Genomic DNA, 22,221 nt, shown 5'->3' on the forward strand with positions numbered 1-22,221 from the left:
AAGTGCAAGAATTGGCACCTCATCAATACTCAAAACAAATGCCGTGCTAGTACATACAAATGTATGTACTGGCTGGTGCCAGTTTGCAATTATGATTAGAGTAGGCATGAAAATGACCAATAGTACAGTAAAAACATTGCAAACATTGCACTCCTTCTCTATCTCCTTTTCCATTCTGACTTGCACACACACATACATGCATGCACACATACACACACACACATTTTCCATGTAATTGGTTTCATTTATGGCATGCAGTAAATAATGTAGTTTCTGCACAAGACATACACACGCACAGAGTTTGCATGACTCCAGATGTTGCATTTGTCTAGTTTAGGAAGAGCTGACTTTTTTCTTCCATAAGGCCAAAAGAAATATTAATCATTCCTTTACTGCGAAGGGGATGGGTGCACCTCTCAGATTTCAGAAAGGGGCTGGAAAAGAAAGGAAGCCAAAGTTTTCCGTATTTAAGACCACAGCAAAAGAGTCAGAGCGGCTGAGTTTTGTGAAGGGCCCAGTGCTGAAAGGGCAGGAAGCAACTGATGGTGGTGTTTTGAATCCCTTCTTTGAATTCCCCCCATTTTCATGCACTTAGAGTCTCATGTCTAATATTTAGACATGATGAGCTTTGTGCAGTTAGTGCCCCTGTTCATTCTCGCAGTGTTTTATCCTTCAGTTATTTTGGCTCAACAGAATCCAACAAAAGAGATACAGGAGTCTGGTGAGTGGACCTCACAGTTTGGACTTTGTTTCTGCTTCATTCTTAGTACAGTACGTTTCATAGAAATTAATTCAGTATCTACTGAGCAATCTTTAATTGAGCCTCTGCTGCCAATAAGCAATACAAATGAGCCTAAAGAGATGTTTTTGCATCTGTATTGAACCTGTGCTTGCATGTTTTGTTGTTCATATATTCTGCAAAGCTTTAAAACGTTGCTGGGACCTTTGGGCTGTGAGCACCTTAGAATTTCCTCTATTGCATGAGCAATCTTGAATGTGTTTCTGTCGTTTATTTCTGTCACAGATGGTGATGCTATGCTTCCAGCTGTTTGGGGATTATCTTTGTTCTTTGCATTTTAAACTGGGCACAATGACTTGCACTGAGTAACAATCAAGTGCCTTAAAATATTTTCAAAACTAGAATAGACTCCAGAGTTTAAAAAAATTAGGCATATTCATATGTTTACAGTCATGTAATTTATTTTTTTTTCTGTAAGTTACGCTGCCTATTTTTAAATGGATATTTAATATAAATATGTTATTTAGGTTTTGCTACTTTACTTTTGAGGGCTTTTTTTTAACATGTCTTCTTGATAAAAGCAGCATAAGTAGTTGAAAGAGGATGAAGTACAATATTATAATATAATATCCAATAATGTACATGAAAAAGTATTATAGGGCTGCCCATTTTCCAAAGGGAAAAGAGATTTATGATGTAGTATCTCTGTTGGCAAGAACAAAGGAAAGAAAATCTTTTTCTGGAAGGCAGTTATTTAAAATCAATGGTGCTAAAGAAATATGGAAACTATTAAAGAATCATTCATTATGATATATATATTTATGGCAGAGTAAATTTCTGCTTTATTATTTTTTTCCTTTGGTGTCATTTTTAATAATCTGCATACAAGCTGCTTTAAGCCATTTTTTTTTTGGGGGGGGGACTCATTTATTCAGATTTTCTTTTTACCAGTTTTGCTTCAGTCCAGAAGACTGCACCCATTTTATGCCACTTGGATTTCAGGTTTGATTTTCCAATCTGAGCTACCTTCTGGTACAGTAGGTATTTCCTTGTCCTAGAGAGGGCTTAGAAACTAAGGGGCCTATTTACTAAATGTTTTCTCACATTTGTGTGTCTATGGCACAAATGATCCCCTGAAGTTGTACCTGAGGCAATAGTGGATTGAGTGACTTATATAAGGTTACAGGGAGCATCAGGGGGGAAGAGTAGGATTTGAACTATTGCTTATGCTGGCTCAGAACCTGCTGCTGCAACCACTAGGCTACTCCTCCACTCCTGCTATTACCCATAAAAATAATGGGATGCTTGTGAAGCTAAGTCTGATGCAATTTTTTCCAACGGAGTAAAACTGGCATAAAACTCTAATCCTCACCCCTGCCTATCCCACCTCTGTCTTTTAGATCAGTTTTCATAGCTTTTCAACATTGGTATATTCACGAGACTGAATTCATCACTGTGGAGCACTGCAGAAAAAAAAAACAAAGAACAATAGACCATCACTAATTCTATATCTAATATAAAGCATTCACTGATTACTAAAATAACATTTTTTTCAAGCAGACACACCCATATGTGGCTACAAGAAAACATGAATAAAGGAGCTGTGTACCTGTAATGCAGAGCAGTATATTTTACTTCCTGCCTCTGAAAGTTTAGAATGTGTTTACTAGAGCATATTTGGCAGACTGTCAGAGGGATACTAGATGCCACACTCAAGATGTGACTTGGGGCTATGCTTTTCTTTCTTTTTGTTCTAACCACTAGAAAAGTAGGACTACATTGAAGAAGAAATGCTTTGCACTTTTTTAGATTTAGCACACTACACTGTCTAACATGCACCTTCACTCTAAGTTTTTCACAGCTGCCCATTCTTGCTCCAAAAAAACATATTGTAAAAAATGATGGTATCAAGTTTGCAAAAATTGCTTCTTCATAGCAATACATTAAAATAATGGAAAGCAAGAGATCATGTTTAAGAGTGAAAATAGTCATATGTGAGCCTGATTTGTTTAGGTTTGCAAAATTTGATAGTTGTTATTTTGCAATCAGTTCTTTGATGGAAACGAAAAAGACAGTCCAGCTTTAGATGGGGTGACTGGTTTTTCTAAGAGGAAAAACTTGGTAGAGCTATATAAATGTTCTTTTACACACAGTATAGGACATCTCTGTTTCAACAAAGTGCCATCTGGTGGTGGAAAGTACCTTTGCCTTCCAAGTAACACAGCAAATCATATTCTTGAGTTCACATGTTTTCCTATGGTTGTTGATTTGAACAAGGCACTTTGTCTGAACTGCTGGTTTTTATTAAAATGCTGTTCTGCTGTCAGAATGGCCTATGAAGAAAGTGGTGTTTAACTTCTTGACTGAATCCATTCCTTCCCTTTACAGTACAGTGTGTGCTCCTGAACATCTGTCTAAATTTTAGAGTAAATGCTGTATTCCAAAAAGAACACGGGTTAAAACCTAATGAAGAAACTGTGCTCTGTAGATAAGCTAGAGTAAGTCACATTAATGTGAAGTGACCTATGGAAGCTTAACTTGAAGGGTGCTCAGGTGCTCAGCTATTGAATTTCAATGTGAAGAAGTGCAGAGTTATGCATTTAGGGTGCAGAAATCCAAAGATACTGTATATGGTGGGCAGTAAGAGATGCATGGACTGGGAGAAAGACCTTGATTGATAGTATCTGCTGATCTCCAGGTAGCGAAGCAAGGTGACAAGGCTGTGACTAGGGTACAGAGGGATGCTGGGCTGCATATAGAGAGAGGCATAACAAGCAGAAAAAAAATGAAGGTGCTAATGCCCCTGTTCAGTCATTGGTGAGGCCTTACCTGGAATATTGTGCTCAGTTCTGGAAAGGATAGAGAGAGGCTAGAGGCAGAGACTAGAAGCAGTCCAGAAAGAGGCAAATAAAATGCTGCGGGGTCCGCATCAAAAGACATATGACATGAGACTTCTGATTTAGAAATGTATATCCTAGTGGAGAAGAGAGACGGGGGGTTATGATACAAACTTTAAAATACTTGAAAGGGAGCAAGACATGAAGCTCCAAGGAGGTAGATTCAGGACTGATGCCAGGTGAGGCCTTACCAATGACCTGTACAGAGACATTATAACCTGGTTTTTTTTTTTATGGAAAGGGTGGAGGATAACTGGAATGCCTTCCCAGTGGAGGTAGTGGAGTTAAAAACAGTATCCAAATTGAAGAAGGCATGGGATAAACACAAAAGATTCCTAGGATGGTAGTGAAGCATTAAGGTAACGTGCACGGAGAGGCAGTTACAAATTTAAATAGAAGGTGTGCTGGTAATCTGCACAGTGCAGCAGTAACAACCCCCCAAAATCTAGATGGGCAGACTGGATGGGCCATGCATGTCTTTTTCTGCCCATCATTTACTATGTCACAATCCACTTCTCACTTATAGTGCCATACAATACAGTAAGTAACCCGCATTTATTTCTAAGAAAACACTTTCAATTACGGGTACCAGTTTCATGTCTCCAGGGGAGGTCAAACAATAGGTAATTTAATGTAGTCAGAATAACAAGGGATGCACAATTGAATGGAGAGATTTTTCTCATATTAATTTGATTCTATCTATGGGGAGTGTTCACAGGATAAAATATAACATTCAGTTGAAATGGGAATTTAGCTAAAAGTTCCATGGGATCTTCAGCTACCACAGAATACCCAGGACTTCAGAATAGCACCTCATCTGCGAGTACAGGCAGCTGCACTGTAGCTCTCTTCCCTCTAACACGTGTTGGAGTATTGCTGCAATGGTGACTAGGAATTTAAAAAAAAAATTGTCCTACTGAGCAACTAACATAACCTCCTATAGTGCATATTGTTCATTGGAGATCTCCATTTTAAATTGTGGCCCAGTTTTGCATTGGTTCTATAATTAATTGTGATTAAGAGTATATGATTGCAGACCATATTATACACTGCTAGTGTTTGAAAACAATGGAAACATTATAACCTCGGGGAAGCCACAGCATGCCATTAATTACTTTCACATTTAAAGGTCCAGCATTGCTCATGTTTTAGGGCTATACCAGGTGACATTTTGAGTCAGTGTAGTTGAATTGTCCTTTTAAAAATGATCATATTTAGTTGCATCCATCCTAGAACTCATCTCCAGTTATCTCTGTTTACCTGCAGAACAGGAGAAGCATTCTGCTTTCAGATAATTCTGAATATCAAATATGTTTCTAAGATAAACAGTAACATAGTAATACAGTAAATTATGAGATATAATGGCTCATCCAGTCTTTCCAGTTGAGATTCATCCTCTTTGGTTGATAGGCACATAAAATTTTCAAATGCAACTCAGCTCCCACCTTGGGTCTTCCACCTGACCTGTCAACCCTCTACTTAAATATGTCCAAAGCATGACCAAAATTTATTAGAGTTGGCCTTCCTATACTTTCTTACAGCCTTGATTCAATCTTACCACAGCTGTTTAGGGTTGTAACTGCTGTTCTGTGCAACTTACCCTATGATTTATTGGAGTTCTGATACAATTGTAATACTGCCTAGTTCTCCTAGGGTATACATATTCAGGTCTTTCTGCTTCTTCTCATATTGCTTTTGATGCCAATTTCACACAATTTTGATTGTCTCTGAACTACCACTAACTTATCTACATACTTTCTGAGATATGACCTCCAGAACTGTATTCTACTTGAGGCCTTATCAAACTGCTTCACTACTTTGAGATCATCAGACACTAATATCCTGGGATCTCTCTCTGGTGCAGTATGTGTCAGCATTTCATGTCCCACACGTACAGCTCCCTCAGATTTATGCAGCCCAAATGCATGACTCTGAACTTTTTTGCACTGAATATTAATTACCAATCATTTGACCACAATATTAATTACCAATTATTGCTCACAAAGATAGTGAACAGAACTATCAATAGGACTGATCCCAGAGTCACTCTACTAATCACCTTTCTCTCCTCAGAGTGAATTCCATTTACTACTAACTCAGGATGTACATTCATTTAAAACAAATTAGAAATTGTCAACATTTCTTATTTTATCTCATAACATTTTCAAAATGAAACGGAAGAAAACCAATGAAATTTTGTTGGTTTCTTCCATTTTGTTTTGACAATGTAAATTAAAAAATTAGGCTTCCAATACCCTCCTCCATGTGCCCCCCTCTCCCTCCCAAAAAAAGTATCAGGGCTGGGAACTGGCCCCCACTTACCCCATCCACAGCAGACATTCGTTGTAGGAAGGCATGAGGGATGTCCAATCATCTCCTTCTCCTAGCTCCTCTATAATCAAATGGTGCCAGTCGGCCCCGAGATCGACGCCATATTGTGACATAAAATGGCAACATCTAAGGGCTGGCTAGCACCATTTTCTTGTACTGCTGTATGTTTGTAGGGCGGTACAAGAAAATTGCACTGGCTAGCCCTTAGACATTGTTATTTTACATCACAATATGGTACCGGTTTCAGGGAAGCCCGGCACCATGGACTTACAGAGGAGCTAGGAGCAGGAGGTGATTGGGCATCCCTCCTACTCTCCTACAATGATGGACCATTACAGATGGGGAATATCTCTATCATCTTGCTCTTCTCTCTCTCTATTCCTCTCTCTATTCTTTAGTCCCTAAATCACCAACCCAAGGTGATAGCACTGAGGCCACTTATAAATTGGAGTGCCATAGCAAATGACTTTGAGCAAAATACTACTCATCAATCTCAATCTCAATATATTCTATGATGGGAGAAGCACAGAACTAGCAAAGGGACCATAGGCCCTTTACAGAAGCATTACCATGTTGTTGTTTTTCCTGCTGGTTATGTCTATCACTTTATACAAAAACATTCTGCTATCTCTTCTGACTCCACTGTCACACTGTTTGTTAAATTGAGGTCATCTGCTATGGTCTGGCCCATAGCCCTCTTCTGTAGCATCATATACTGGGTTTTTGCACCCCAAAAGCATGACTTTGCCCATTTTTTGTGTTAAATCTCTAAGGAATATGTTACTAAAAGACATGGTCAAGACAATTAACTTGTGGTTCAAAACAGGATTGGACAAGTTTCTGAAAGAAAAGTCCATAAACCATTATTAGCCAGGTAGATTTAGGAAAGCAAGTACTTATCCCTGGGAGTGAGATACAAGAACGAGATCAACTATTGGGAATCTGCCAGGTATTAGTGACCCAGGCTAGCTACTGTCGGGGACAGGATGCTGGGCTCAATGGACCGTGGTCTGACCCAGCATAGCACTTATGTTCTTAAACATTTCTCAGTCATTCTTAAATGTGTACATTGTTTTCATGCACCTGGATAGGGGGGTGAAGGGCTGATGTGCACGGAGCAGGAGAGAGACCTGGGGATGATAGTGTCTAACAATCTAAAGTTGGCGAAACAATGTGACAAGGCGATAGCTAAAGCCAGAAGAATGCTGGGCTGCATAGAGAAAGGAATATCTAGTAAGAGAAAGGAAGCGATGATCCCCTTGTACAGGGCCTTGGTGAGGCCTCACCTGGAGTACTGTGTTCAGTTCTGGAGACTGTATCTCCAAAGGGACAGAGACAGGATGGAGGCAGTCCAGAGAAGGTGACCAAAAAGGTGGATGGTCTTCAAAAAATGACTTATGAGGAGAGATTGAAGAACCTATGTATACCCTGGAGGAGAGGAGGAGTAGGGGTGATATGATACAGACTTTCAGATACTTGAAAGGTTTTAATGATCCATGGTCAACAACAAACCTTTTACTTTGGAAAAAAAATCAGTAGAATTAGGGATCACGATTTGAAGCTCCAAGGAAGAAGACTCAGAACCAATGTCAGGAAGTATTTCTTCATGGAGAGGGTGGTGGATGCCTGAAATGCCCTTCCAGAGGAAGTGGTGAAGACTAAAACTATGAAGGATTTCAAAGGGGCATGGGATAAACACTGTGGATGCATAAAGGCCAGAGGATGGGAATGAAGAGAAGAGTCATGGGGGTTGATTACTGGAGTGGAGGCAACTACCTGGTGATTACTACCCTTACTCAATAAGCCTTCGCAAGGTTAATGCAACTCTAACATTGCTCTTTGCTTCAACGGCAAGGGGAAATATGGGAAAGAGGATTTGCATTCAGATAACAACCAACAAGCACTGAACTTTACAATCTGGGTAACAAATAAGTGTGGGGGTAGCTTGCTTATTAGGGCGGATACTACCCTAAACCAATTAAGCCAGATACATCACTTTCAGGCCAATAACCCTTGATTGGATGCGTGTTTTCCCTTACCCCTTATTCAGTAAGGGGCGGAAAACGCGCGTCCAACCCATGGAACCTAATAGCGCCCTCAACATGCAAATGCATGTTGATGGCCCTAATAGGTATTCATGCGCGATTCAGTAAGTAAAATGTGCAGCCAAGCCGCACATTTTACTTTAAGAAATTAGCGCCTACCCAAAGGTAGGCGCTAATTTCTGCCGGCACCAGGAAAGTGCACAGAAAAGCAGTAAAAACTGCTTTTCTGTGCACCCTCCGACTTAATATCATGGCGATATTAAGTCGGAGGTCCCGAAAGCTAAAAAATGTAAAAAAAAAATTTTTTAAAAATTTGAAATCAGCCGGCAGCTGTCGTGTCAAAAACCGAATGCGCAATTTTGCCGGCGTCCAGTTTCCGAGCCCGTGGCTGTCAGCGGGCTCGAGAATCGATGCTGGCAAATTTGAGCGTCGGCTGTCAAACCTGCTGACAGCTTCCGCTCCTTTTGCCCGTTTCTACCGCCAAGCCTAATTTAAATACAGAATCGCGTGCACAGGCGAGTGGCCTGTACGCGTGCCAGGAGAGTGGGCGTTCACCCGCTCTCCCGCGGACTTTACTGAATCGGCCCGCTAGAATGCATATACAGCATTGCTCTCTGCTTCAACAGCAGGGGGAAATGTGGAAAAGAGGATTTGCATTCAGACAACATCCAACAAGGCATTGATCTGTGCAGTCTGGGTAAACAAGCATTGGGGTAACTTGCTTGATGCGGCAGTTACTACCCTTAACCATTAAGCCTTATGCTCACCTTTGATGCAACTCCAACATTACTCTCTGCATCAATGGCAAGGGATGGCAGGAAACTTGGATCAAACAGTTACCAAAAAGGGCCCTGAACTTGGTGGTTGGTGAAACAAGTATGGGAAAATAAGTATGGGAGCTTGCTGGGCAGACTGGATGGACCAATTGGTCTTTTTCTGCCATCATTTCTATGTTTCTATGGATTGTTAAACTTTTCTCATCTGCAAAAAAAACCAAGCTTTTTCTTGTGCTTCTGTTGTGCACTATTTATGCAAACATTGAATAGGATGACCTAGTCCTGATGCCTTTGTCACCTCATGGGTCACTCTGCTGTCTTTAGAATTAACATTTTTCACACCCCAGAGTTCTGAAAGAACTAAAAAGTGAAATTTCAATGTACCTGGAGAATGGAAGATGGACAAGGTAACCTCTATATTTAAAAAGGGATCCAGGGTGATCCAGGAAACTATAGACCAGTGAGCCTGACTTCAGTGCCAGGAAAAATCATGGAAACTGTTAAAGAATAAAATCACAAATCATTTAGATAGACATGATTTTATGGGACAAAGCCAACAAAGATTTACCCAAGGGAAAACTTGCTTCACAAATCTCCTACATTTTTTGAGGTGGACAAAGGTAAACCAGTAGATGTGGTGTATTTGGATTTTCAGAAGGCATTCGACAAAGTCCCACATGAAAGGCTTCTAAGAAAACTGAAAAGTCATGGGATAGGAGGCGATGTCCTTTTGTGGATTGCAAATTGCTTAAAAGATAGAAAACAGAGAGTAGGATTAAATGGTCAGTTTTTACACTGGAAAAAGGTAGAGAGTGGAGTGATCTGTACTTGGACCGGTGCTTTATAATATATTTCTAAATGATCTGGAAAGGGAAATGATGAGTAACATGATCATATTTGTGGATGACACTAAATTTTGCAGAGTAATTAAATCTCAAACATATTGTGATGAATTGCAGGAGAACCTTGTGAGACTGCAAGATTGGGGTTCCAAATGGTAAATGAAATTTAACATGGACAAGTACAGATTGATGTATCTAGGGAAAAACCCTTGCTGTATTTACACAATGTTAGGTTCTATCTTAAGAGTTACCACCCAGGAACTAGGTATCATAATAGATAATTCATTGAAATTGTCAGCTCTGTGTGCTGTAGCAATTAAAAAAGCAAACAGAATGTTAGAAATTATTAGGAAGGGAATGGAAAGTGGATGTCATAATGCCTCCGAATCGCTCCATGGTGAGATCGCATCTTGAATACTGTGTGCAGTTCTGGTCACCGCATCTCAAAAAGGATATAGCTGCACTGGAGAAAGTGAAGAGTGACCGAAATGAAAAGGGGCATGGAACGGCTGCCCTATGAGGAAAGGCTAAAGAAGTTAGGGCTGCTCAGTTTGGATAAGAGACGACTTGAACAAGTTAATGTAAATTGGTTATTTACACTCTTCTATAATAGAAGGACCAAGGGGCACTCCATGAAGTTAGAAAATATCTCATTTAGAACAAATCAAAGAAAATTCTTTTTCACTCAGTGCATAGTTAAGCTCTGGAATTCATTGCCAGAGGATGTGGTTACAGCAGTTAGTGTAACTGGGTTTAAAAAAAAGTTTGTATAAGTTCCTAGGGGAAAAATCCATAAACCGCTATTATGGTGATTACTAAGCAATAGTAGCTTGTGATTTATCTAATGTTTAGGTACTTGTGACTTGGATTGGCCACTGTTGGAAACAGGATGCTGGGCTTGATGGACCCTTGGTCTGACCCAGTATAGCATATCTTATGTTCTTATGCTCTTATGTTCTTATGTTATGTTCTCCTGCAGTTTCTTACCCAGTTTTCCACCTTAGAACTCACTCTAAAATTATGCAGCTTGTTTATGAGTTTTCTGTGTAGATATGTGCAAGAGACTTTATTGAAATTGAAATAGACTATTCTATTATTCTCTCCTAATCTAATTCCCTGGGCTATTCAATCAATGAAGTCAAGTAGATGTGTCTGGTATAAACTCCCTTAGTTGAATCCATGTTTTAGATCTCGTAATCTATGGATTCAAGGAGGTCCATATTCAGATACAGTCTGGATAGCAATGTTAGCTGGATAAACTGATTTGGCTAAAATTAGACAAATATTCGATAGTGCAGCCACACTACTGAATATAACTAGCTATCTTAAGATAGCCGTCTAACTATAGCTGGCTGTCTTTAGAACAGCTCTTTGGCCTGACCAGACTTTGCCGGCTGAGTCATCCAGCTAACTAATATTGGAGATAGCCAGTTAATTTAGCTGGCTAACTCATTTCCTCTCAGTTATGTTCCTGAAACACCCCTAACTGATCTGGCTAAATTCTAGCCAGCTAATTTATTAGCTGGCTAGAATTTAGCCAGATACATGTCCAAAGATTCGTTTTGCTGGCAAATTTCTGATTTAACCAGCTAAATGGTTTTGAATATGGACCTCCAAATATTTAAGAATTTTTATTAGGATCCCATACTTTTCCTACCATTGATGTCAAACATGGTCTGTAGTTACCAGATTCCTCCTTGTCTTACTTTTGTTAATAAGAACCAGACCTATTTTCCTGACACTGGTGACATAAGAAAAATTCATATTGCCATCGGGAGCATCAGTAATCATGCCTATAGTCTCTTTCACATTGGAACCCCTCTGTCAACTCTATGCTTCCTATAAGTAACACTCTGAGATATTTTCTTACTGCCAATGTCATGAAAAATTTGAATTGAAGAACTATTAAGGAGATGTCCTTCTGGCTTACCTCCTTCACCCTTTGCAAAACCAGGTATTTTATCTGCTTCTTATCCTTGACATTTTGGCAGCAGTGTCGGAATTGATGGATTCTGTGTATATGACAAGGTCACCTGAATTAAGTTAAACTTGCCTACCTAGTTAAAAAGAGTGACCATGCTATCTCTGTAGTTGGGTCTATATTGTGGAACTCGCTTCCAGAAGAAATCAAGTTAGCAACTGACACCTACAGCTATTGTTCTCTGTACCACTTCCAGTATATTCACTAATTGCAGCTTTACTCTAGAAAGAGTCAAATCCTTTTCTAGCGTATATACACGCATAAAAAACAGGCAGTCTAGGGGGCCTTCCAGGGTGGGGCCACTATATACTGCTTAGGTTGCTATTTTAAAAGACACTTACACATGTAGATTTGCCAACTTACTCATGTAATTTTACACCTGTTAATTAAAACTGATATCAGACTGGTTTATTGTGTACTACTGGTTGGTTAGGAGGTCCGGATGAACTGGAGGACTGAAGAACCAGGAAGGGTCTAGATTACCTGGAATAGGATTGGTCAAACTAGTGACGTAATTAGTAAAACTGGTAATTAATTTTACTTACGCTCGCATGCTTTAAAATATACTGACTTACACATATAAATCCTGATTTACCCGAGTAAGTCCCAATTTATTTCATGTGTAAAATACATGCTTGCATATATTTCAAATAGGCAGGAAAAGTATGCACTTTCAATGCATTGCATGTATTCACTTATAAGCAAAGTCTTTGATTTACACATAACACCAACAGTTCAATCTGCCCTAAGTAATGAAGAAACAACCTTATCTGGCATGGAAGGACTCTCTCAAATTTAGACTACCTGGTTTATCATGGTATCATCATCATTGCCCCATGTTATCTGCACTAAAAATATACACATTTTTTAAATAATATTTTTATGTATATAAAAACTTCTCTCTTGGAACTTAATGTTTTCTGCGGTGATATAATAACCAACGGGCTATGATTCGAAGTCTCACCTTCTTCCCCAGGGCTATGGATACTTCTTCTCACACCACTCCATGACTTAATGCAGAATAACCATGTATAAGCATACATATGCGTGCATTTTGCAGGGCAAAGATATGCATATTTTATAATACATGCATATGTGATACACACAAAATATAACATACTATGGTAAAAATACGCACAGCCAAATATGTGTATATATTCTGTTGGGGCCAATTTTACATTCACAGTGAGATGTATGAAAAGCACAGTACACATCGGTGAGGATTTGATGTGATTTGGAATGAGGAAAGGTACAAATCTTCACCGATGTGTACTGTGCTGTTGTACGTCTCACTGTGCGTATAAAACTTCCCCCCAAACCCTAGATGACCACCTTCGGGCTGATTCAGTAAAATGTGCGGGAGAGCCGGTGCTCCGAGGCAAGCGCCAGCTCTCCCAATGCACGCCCAGGCCACTCTCCTGGGCGCGTGATTCTGTATGCAAATGAGGGCCAGCACTAATAAGGAAGCTGTCAGCGGGCTTGACAGCCGACGCTCAATTTTACCGGTGTCGGTTGTCAAACCCGCTGACAGCCACATATTTGGAAAACAGACGCTGGCAAAATTGAGTGTACATTTTCCAACCCGTGGGCCACGGGCAGATTTTTTTTTTTTAAGATTTTTTATTTTTGGTATATCAATATCGCTATGATATTAAGTCAGAGGGTGTACATAAAAGCAGTTTTTTCTGCTTTTCTGTACACTTTCCTGGTGCCGGCTGAAATTAATGCCTGTCTTTGGGCAGCCTGAGTGCACCATACTGAATCGGCCTGCTTGAGTTACTAGATAACCCTCTTATAGTAGTATAAATAGATGACTAATAGGCATGCCTCCCCAGAGGTTCTCTTTCTCTCTCTCTCTCTCTCTCTCTCTCTATGGAATATTTATCAGAAATTCCATATATTTGTTCTCTGTCATCCCCCTTCCCAGGAAATGCCCCTTTCCCCCCAGATAAATGAAGGCAAGCTATGAAACAGCAGGTGTACTTTTATGCTCACTGAGGCTGAAAGCCCATTTTATGTAGGTAATCACACCCTTGTAGAACATTTTGACAATTGCCAACCCCAGGGAAAGAACATCTTGTCTCCCACAGTATAAGTACTTTAATGAATATGTGCTACAAGTTTCTTTCCATTTGGTAGGAATTCTATGTTCAATAAATCTGGGCATTCAGCAGTTTTAACCTGATACTGAAAGTGTGCAAGTTTAAGGCAAAGAAAAAGTAAATCAAACAGAAGATATATTTGTAATGCTTTAGCAAGAAAGCTTATGTCATGCCAACATAATCAGATTCAGAAGTACAACATGAACATTCGTCAAAGTCAAACAAATTAAACCAGTAGAAGTAAACACAGGTTAACTTGATATACCACCATTCACCACCAAATACTACACTTGAACAGGATACTTATTTATGGAATGAAACCGCTCCCTAATGCTATAAATGTTTTCTAAAAACTATGACTTTTTGGTGTACTAAGAATTAAGATGAGACCACCAAACTGGCTTCAATAATAGCCTTCATTTGAAATGGATGTATATGCCCAGTGGAGGTTATTGTCTCACAATTTATTTTTATTTATTTAAAAAAAATGTATTATTTGCCTTCTACAAAGATCAAAGTGAGGTACACTAAAACATTCATAATAATTTTACATAAAAAAATAAAAAATATCACAACAATAAAACAGAAAAATTATGGAGTTGAAGATGTAAAACACTATTACTAACACAGGATGTATAAGATGGATCAAATACTTCACAAAAGAGGTGGTTCATAAGTGCTTTCTTGAATAATGATGTATCAGAAATAGAATGGAGAGCTTCAGATAAAGAGTTCTATATTAATGGACCTGCAACCAAATAGGTGTTACCACGTGTCTCAGCCTAATGTGCCAGTTTTGGTTAGCAGATCTAGGTTTGTAAATGCACACCACTGAATTGTTCCACAGAAGTATAGTATTATGGATGAGAGAGAGAGAGAGAGAACCTTACCATAGTGCTTCCTCCCTAGACAGGTATTTGTATCCCTATGGGAGGCCCACCTAGTAACTCGAGATGAGGGTTAAGTATTAGTGTAGGGGGTTAGGGGCCACTTTCACATTCAACATGAGACGTATGAACAGAACAGTGATCTCTTGTGAAGATTTGATGACCTACGGAGAGAGGAAACTCACTCCAAGATGAGATTTGTGCAATGTTCTCTCCACCTAGCTTGTTGTTACCCAGGTAGAGAGTCCATCAAGCTAGGTGAAGAGAACATTGCACAAATCTCATCTTGGAGTGAGTTTCCTCACTCCGTAGGTCATCAAATCTTCACAAGAGACCACTGTTCTGTTCATACGTCTCATGTTGAATGTGAAAGTGGCCCCTAACCCCCTACACTAATACTTAACCCTTACCTCGAGTTACTAGGTGGGCCTCCCATAGGGATACAAATACCTGTCTAGGGAGGAGGCACTACAGTATGTCCCTCTCTCTCTTTCTCTCTCTCTCTCTCTCTCTCTCTCTCTCCTGCATCATACTGAAACAGGCCTACCATGATATACTGGCAATGTAGCCCAAATTGGGCTAATCTTGCAATACACATGCTTATTAGCATAAGGTACACCCCTTTTTGGTATCGCATGCAATATTGGAAAATGAGGCCCATAGTCATGAACCAAAGTAGGGGTCAATATGTGTACTGCTGTATACATGTGTACTATAAAACTCTTAATGAGCTATTCAGAAGGCCCAAGAGCTGCAGGAAAAATCAAAGCTTTCAGAATGGTGCAGAAGCTGAATTGCTCAAACAGAGGTTTTAGTCTCTGCAATAAACACAACTTCATGAAAGGTGATGTTACTACAGATCTTACATGGGGATGCATAGACAAGTCATCATTAATAATCCCTCTCCACCCCCGCCTAAATTTTGTGCTTTGGTATCGATTGGTAATCAGCAGTCCTCAAAACAAAATTCAGAAGGAATATCAGAAGAAAATCTACTCAATACAAGAATTCTGTTTTATCTTATGATGCAGCTGATTATGATGAAGCCACTGCTTAATGGGCAAATGACAAATAGACACAATTTCCAAATTAGATGACCATGATGATACAACTGGCATGAAGAAAGATACTTACTTCATTGCACTTAGACTCATGATCTGATATTCCGGGTTTGTTATTTGTGTGTCTTTAAATAAAGAGACATATAAAAGAAAAGAATTGTATATCATTGGCATATATCTTGCCATTGGCATATATCTTGGCATATATCTATGCCAAGTCCCACTAACAATCTACATAAAGATATCAAATAAATATTAAATAAGGTTGCAGATAGTGCATACCCCCGAGGAACTCCTGTAAATAGATATATTGGAGTATTGGAGTCTAGTCTGACTTTTTGTTTCCAGTCAGATAGATATGAAGTAAACCATGGGAGAACAGTCCTGCCTACCCGAATTTCTAATAACTTTGAACTCATGATGTGGTGATTAGCTAACTCAAAAGTGGCAGATTTGAGAAGAACCATGATATAATTGATTACATTATCAAAGCCATGTTGTACTGTATCCACAGCTGCCAAGAGCAATATCTCAGTTCTATGTTTCCTAAAACCAAATTGCAGAGAGTCAAGAATGATCATCAATAAACTGTCAGCTGCCGCAACACAACAGATTCTATCATTTTTGATAGAAAAGGCAAGAAAGATATTGGGCGAAAGTTGGCTAGCACTGTGGGGTCAAACAGAGGCCAGTTTCAAAGAGCTTGGCATGATTCCTTAGATAGTGACAAATTAACAATATTGGCAATAAATGAGATAAAGAGATCTCTGATTGTTTCATCTGCCAACATTTTTTATCCACAGATTTTCCACACATTTTCAAAGCGAAAGTACACACATATACACCTGCTCCTAGCACGGCATAACTTGTGCATCTAGATTTCTGTGTATACTTATTAAAATTGAAAGCCCACATGTAAATCTAAAATCTGACCCAATTCTGCCTCCAGAACCCCTCTTTACAGCTCAAGTTACCTGCATACTTTTTGTACTCAAAGACCAGAACATTTTCTAAAGAGCCATTTCTGCACAGTTTTCTGCAAGAAAATGGATTTGAAAATGTGTTCTTTAGGCAACAAGCACAAGTGAGCTGCAATATTGGGGATGTCGCACTACATTTCTAAATGCGTTGTGTAATGTTTTCTATACATACCCAAAGTCATTTGATTCTGGTATTACAAACCCCTAGCCTCACTTCCCACTCTGCCAAAACTGCAAGCAACTTAACATTTGCCAATATTGATTGGAAATGGAAGATGATAGCAGGTTTGTAAAGTCGTTTTAGGAAAATCAAGAACAGCTCCCCTATCTCCATAGTTTAACACTCAGTTTGAAGAAATAAAGAACTTGGTAGTAATTCTGCTAGCTTTCTTTCTACAGAGTTGCAAACTTAGCGTGTTTCATTTCATTGTCACAGTGGAAAACATGAGATAGTCACTCAAGTAACAGCCATTGGTTAGCTGCCATTTAGGGAATGAGTTTGGCCATGGGGAATTCTGGCTATGTTTATTGGAAATAGAACAAAGTGGATTCCTTTTAGATTAGCTAAGTAACCACTTCCATTTTCCATCATTTCACTTAAGTGCTGTTTTGAAAACTGAAATATAAAACTAGATTGAAAATGTAGTCTAGTTGATAATTGCCTCTTCAAATCATCATTAACATATAAAAAGAAAGTGAAACAATTTGATGAAATTAAAAAAAGAAACAACTAACTAGATTCTTGGAAATGCTTTTTGTTGTGTTCTATCACCTCAAAGGCAGCGGTTCCTCCATTCTAATAAGTTTACAATATATTTGTTCTTGACTGCTAATCCTCCCAAGATTTATTTTTGAGGAGAATTTTAAGATCTTAAAATTTGAGACTTCCAATAAATTCTATGTTTTCAAGAGTTTTGGGTTGATATTCAAAAGATTTATGTAGTTTAAATTGATTTTTAACCATACAAATCTAATTCCTTAAAAATTCTTCCCAACCTTACAGCTAAAATTTGTGTGCACGAAATTATTGTGAGTAACCATTTAGCTGGACAAAAAAAGTGGCCAGGATGGGGAATACCCAAAATGAGATTTTTTTAATTTAGTTGGTTAGCAAGATATTCGGCAGTAACTGACAAAATTTATCATCATATTTAGCAGGATATTTGACCACACATTTAGCCAGTTAGGTGTTGCTAAATATCTTAATACAGATAACTGCGTAAAGATACTCGGTTATCTTTGACCACTCTACGGACACTGAATATTGATCCCATTGGGGACAATTTAAGCTCTTATACAGTGAACACTATGTCTGATGCAAAAAATAAATACAGCAAAATGCATGGTTTTTGCAGGGCTATATGAAGGCAATTTAAAAAGCCATTTCCAGGAGTAAGAAGTTCTTTACTGGTAGAAATGGGCTTTTCTAAAATTGCCCACACAATATGTCGATAAACATATATTTGTACAGCCTAATCAACTGATACAATAGGGTGCACCCAATTGTATCAGTTGGGGTTGCATTTTGGGCATGCAATAATAGCATTTGATGCAGCAAGGTGATAAGGACATCTATAATGCAAGCCCTAAGAAACATGTACTGGATAGCACCCATTGCATTTAAATTCTATGGAAATGAGGACATTAGATATTACCGCCTGATGCAGGAAAGCACACGCAAAGGCTGGGAGCCCAACACACATTTATTTTATGCAAAAAAATTAACTCCAGCTCTGGAGGTAAAGTTTACTCGCAGTCAAGGGCTCTTGAGAAACATAAAAAATGTGGTCTTCTGTGTTGCAATAAATGTACCCCTTATAGGGTAAGGTTGTTAAGAGAGATTAGTATAAAATTCAGTTATTTAGGGTTAGGACAAAAATACATACATATATATATATATATATATATATATATATATATATATATATATATATATATATATATATAAGGATCAGTGGCACAGACACCTTAAAAAATCATGGGTGATTCCTTTCCATTTGGTAATCAACATGCATTTCCGTAATTTCTTGTTGGCGATGCACTTTAGTTAGGGATGCACAATTTAGACATCCATCCATCCGATTCAATACATTTTTGAGTGCCCGAAATGCTCATTTCCCCTTAGCATGCCCTTTTTGTATACCGCTTCACTTTATTTCTCATTTAAATATTGCATTGGGTGCACAGGGGATGTGGATGCACAGCATTAGGTAAATGGGGTCTCAATATAAGCGCCCACTGTTGCGTGCATCTTATTGCATCGGCCTGAAAATGCATTATTTTTACCTACATATCAGAGAGGCATTCCAGAGGTCGGGATTAGGGAGAAGTTCTGAGTTATGCATATATTTTTAATAACATACATATAAATTTTGCTGGGAAAACTACTTATACATATGGGGCAGATTTTATAAAACTACAAGCACGCATACTTTTGTTCGCGCACCTGGCGCAAACAAAAGTACGCTGGATTTCAATCTGTTAAAGAAACATGTACTGGATAGCACCAATCTGTTAAAATCCAGGGTCGGTGTGCGCAAGGCTGCCCACAATCGGCAGCCTGTGCACACCGAGCCGCGCAACCTACCTCCGTTCCCTCTGAGGCCGCTCCGAAATCGGAGCAGCCTCAGAGGGAACTTTCCTTCCACCCCCCACCCCCCCCCCCGCACCTTCCCCTCCCTTCCCCTACCTAACCCACCCCCCCGGCCCTATCTAACCCCCCTACCTTTGTTGCACAAGTTACGCCTGCGCCATGGTCCAGTCCGGGAGCTGGTCCAGAGGCCGCGGCCATGCCCCTGATGATGCACCACCATGACACGCCCTGACACACCCCCAGAATGCCCCTGATGAGGCGCCACCGCGACACGCCACACAACACACCCCCGACATGCCCTCCCCAGGAAAGCCCCGGGACTTAAGTGCGTCCTGGGGCTTTGCGCGCGCCATGGTCCAGTCCGGGAGCTGGTCCAGAGGCCGCGGCCATGCCCCTGATGATGCACCACCATGACACGCCCTGACACACCCCCAGAATGCCCCTGATGAGGCGCCACCGCGACACGCCACACAACACACCCCCGACATGCCCTCCCCAGGAAAGCCCCGGGACTTAAGTGCGTCCTGGGGCTTTGCGCGCGCCCACAGCCTATGCAAGATAGGATCGGCGCGCGCAGGGGGGTAACCTACGTGCGTAACCCTTTGAAAATCTACCCCATAACCAGGTATAAATGTGTAAGGATAGTTTTCAGAGTTATTTTTAACATCAAAGTAGGTGTGTACTTTTGCTTTGAAGATTAGTGCAAAGTCTGTGGATAAGACATTGTACTCTTTCAAAATTAGCTCCAGATATATTTCTGGAGGGGTTTTTTTTATTATTATTATTAAGGATGAGGTATGCATGTTTGACATCCTTTTAAATGGAGCTGCACTATGTCTCCTCTCACTGTAATTTTTTAGTCCTGGATAATTTGTTTGAGTGACTTGCTAGTGTATTAGATCATTGAGTTCCTTACTATCAGCATATAGTATACTCTGTGTGTGTGATACCTCCAACTCCTACAAAACTTCTCCTGTGCAAGAATGCTGATGTTGCCTGTAAGGGAACCAGATATAAAATCTACCTTAGTTATCTTTCCCTGACTTTAGGAGCAATATTCTACAATCAGTCAAACCTTTATATTAAGCATCTGGGATGTATCTCAAACAATTGCGGACCAAAATAACTGAGCATATTGGATGGTATAGTTGGTCTTTTTCTACTGTCATGTACTATGAGGTAGATATTCAAACATACAGGGTCATTTATCAAATTGCTATAAGGTGTTTTCGCATGCATTAAGCCCCTTTAATGCCTGCGAAAGCACCATAACACATGGTGCGATGCAAATCAGAAAAAAGGGAGGTGTGTGATTGAGTTAACAATTCTGTGAAGCCATGTTGCATGGCTTTAACTATACCTTTTTAATCAGTGTTAAGCTGTGCAATAGCTCCTAGAGCCAGCTTAGCTGTCAGGGCCCTTCTACAAAGAGAGAAAGACTAGCCATAATACCCTCATCCTAGATAGGTATTTATATCTCTATAGAAGGTCCACCTAGAAACTCGAGGTGAGGTTTAGGTATTAGTGTAGGGGTTAGGGGCCACTTTGACATTCAAAATGAGATGTACGAACAGAACAGTGCTCTCTTGTGAAGATTTGATGACCTTCGGAGTGAGGAAACTCACTCAAAGATGAGATTTGTTCTCTCAGCCTAGCTTGATGTTACCCAGGTGGAGAGTCCATCAAGCTAGGTTATCCTGATAAAACTTATCCAACTAACTCAGGTGGAATATTCAGTAGCACAGCTATGCTGCTGAATATACCAGAATAAATCCCTAGCTAACCAGATTCAGTAAGTCTTATCTGGATAACTTTAGAACAACTATTGAGCAGGTCTAACAATATCCAATTAACTTAACCAGATAAGTCTGAATATAAATATTTATCTGGCTAAGTTAATCAGATAAATAACTCCTTCCTGTAACACTAATTACTTATACAGGTAGCAATTATCTTACTAAGTGGCAGAGGCTGAACAAAACTAGATATTCAGTCGCTGTCATTTAGCTGGATAGATCACCCCGTTGCTATGTTACTAAAATCATGCAGACTATAAATGTGATGCAATTTTATTCGGGAGAAAGTTCATAAACTAAGGCACCTAAATTCCTTTGAGCAAATCATTTTACAAGAAAGAGTATGTCTCCTGACATGTTCTCGTGTTTCGCCCAAAGGCTGCATCAGGATGAACAAGAGGCAAAACCTTCCAGATGAATCAGATTGCATTCATAAGCGTCATGTATACTGTGTAACCTGATTGGTTTGGAAGGTTTTGCCTCTTGTACCTCCTGATGCAGCCTTCAGGCAAAACACAGGAGACATACTCTTTCTTGTAAAACAATATGTTTAAAGAAATGTTTGAATAAATCTTAGGATTTGGATTTGGAGGGACTTTTTGAGTTTTTACCACACACCTTTGCCTTTTGTGTTACTTTTGAGGGTGCGCTGTTCACTCTACCTAATATTTGGCAATAGAAGAGCTGCCATATTTTAGGTGTTTTATACATCTGCAGAGGAACAAGCAGAAGCCCACTGACCTACATTTTCAAAGGAAAACTCCCAGCAAAATGTCCCTTCAAAACTTTGGGGACCAGAGGTACAAAAGTATCCCTGGACTTTACAGCATGTGGAAAGCACACAGGTAAAGTATGCATAGAGTTTTCAAAGTGAAATTCCCATGTGCACTTTGCATTTCCCATCTTAAACCCTTCCCTGGCTCTACCCTTTTTTCCTGCAGCAAAATATTGGCCTGCTATGAAACAGCAAGCATGCATTTATCTACTATTGGGAATGGAGTTTTCAGCCTGGGGAATTTATCTGAATAATTGCTTAGTTACCCAGGCAAATTCCTTTGAAAATTATCCTCTTCTAGGGCCATAATGATAGTGCCCACAGAGCTTGCCATGCATTACAATGGTGAGACTACACGCTCATTTTCAGAGGGAAAGTCCTCACAGAGTTACCATTTGAAAATCCTGCCAGCGCTC

General features: G+C 39.6%; 1 protein-coding gene across 1 annotated transcript in view; it reads left to right on the plus strand.

The window, feature by feature from the left end:
- The first annotated feature begins 479 nt into the window (after positions 1-479).
- The window catches only part of COL3A1 (collagen type III alpha 1 chain), a 175,016-nt gene continuing 153,274 nt past the window's right edge, over positions 480-22,221 (plus strand). Inside the window, exon 1 of the mRNA XM_029605981.1 lies at positions 480-721. Within this exon, the coding sequence (XP_029461841.1) occupies positions 619-721 (103 nt within the window). The 5' untranslated portion in view covers positions 480-618. The remainder of the gene's footprint in view (positions 722-22,221) is intronic.

This window comes from Rhinatrema bivittatum, chromosome 6, assembly GCF_901001135.1.
Source record: "Rhinatrema bivittatum chromosome 6, aRhiBiv1.1, whole genome shotgun sequence".
Taxonomy (NCBI): Eukaryota; Metazoa; Chordata; class Amphibia; order Gymnophiona; family Rhinatrematidae; genus Rhinatrema; species Rhinatrema bivittatum.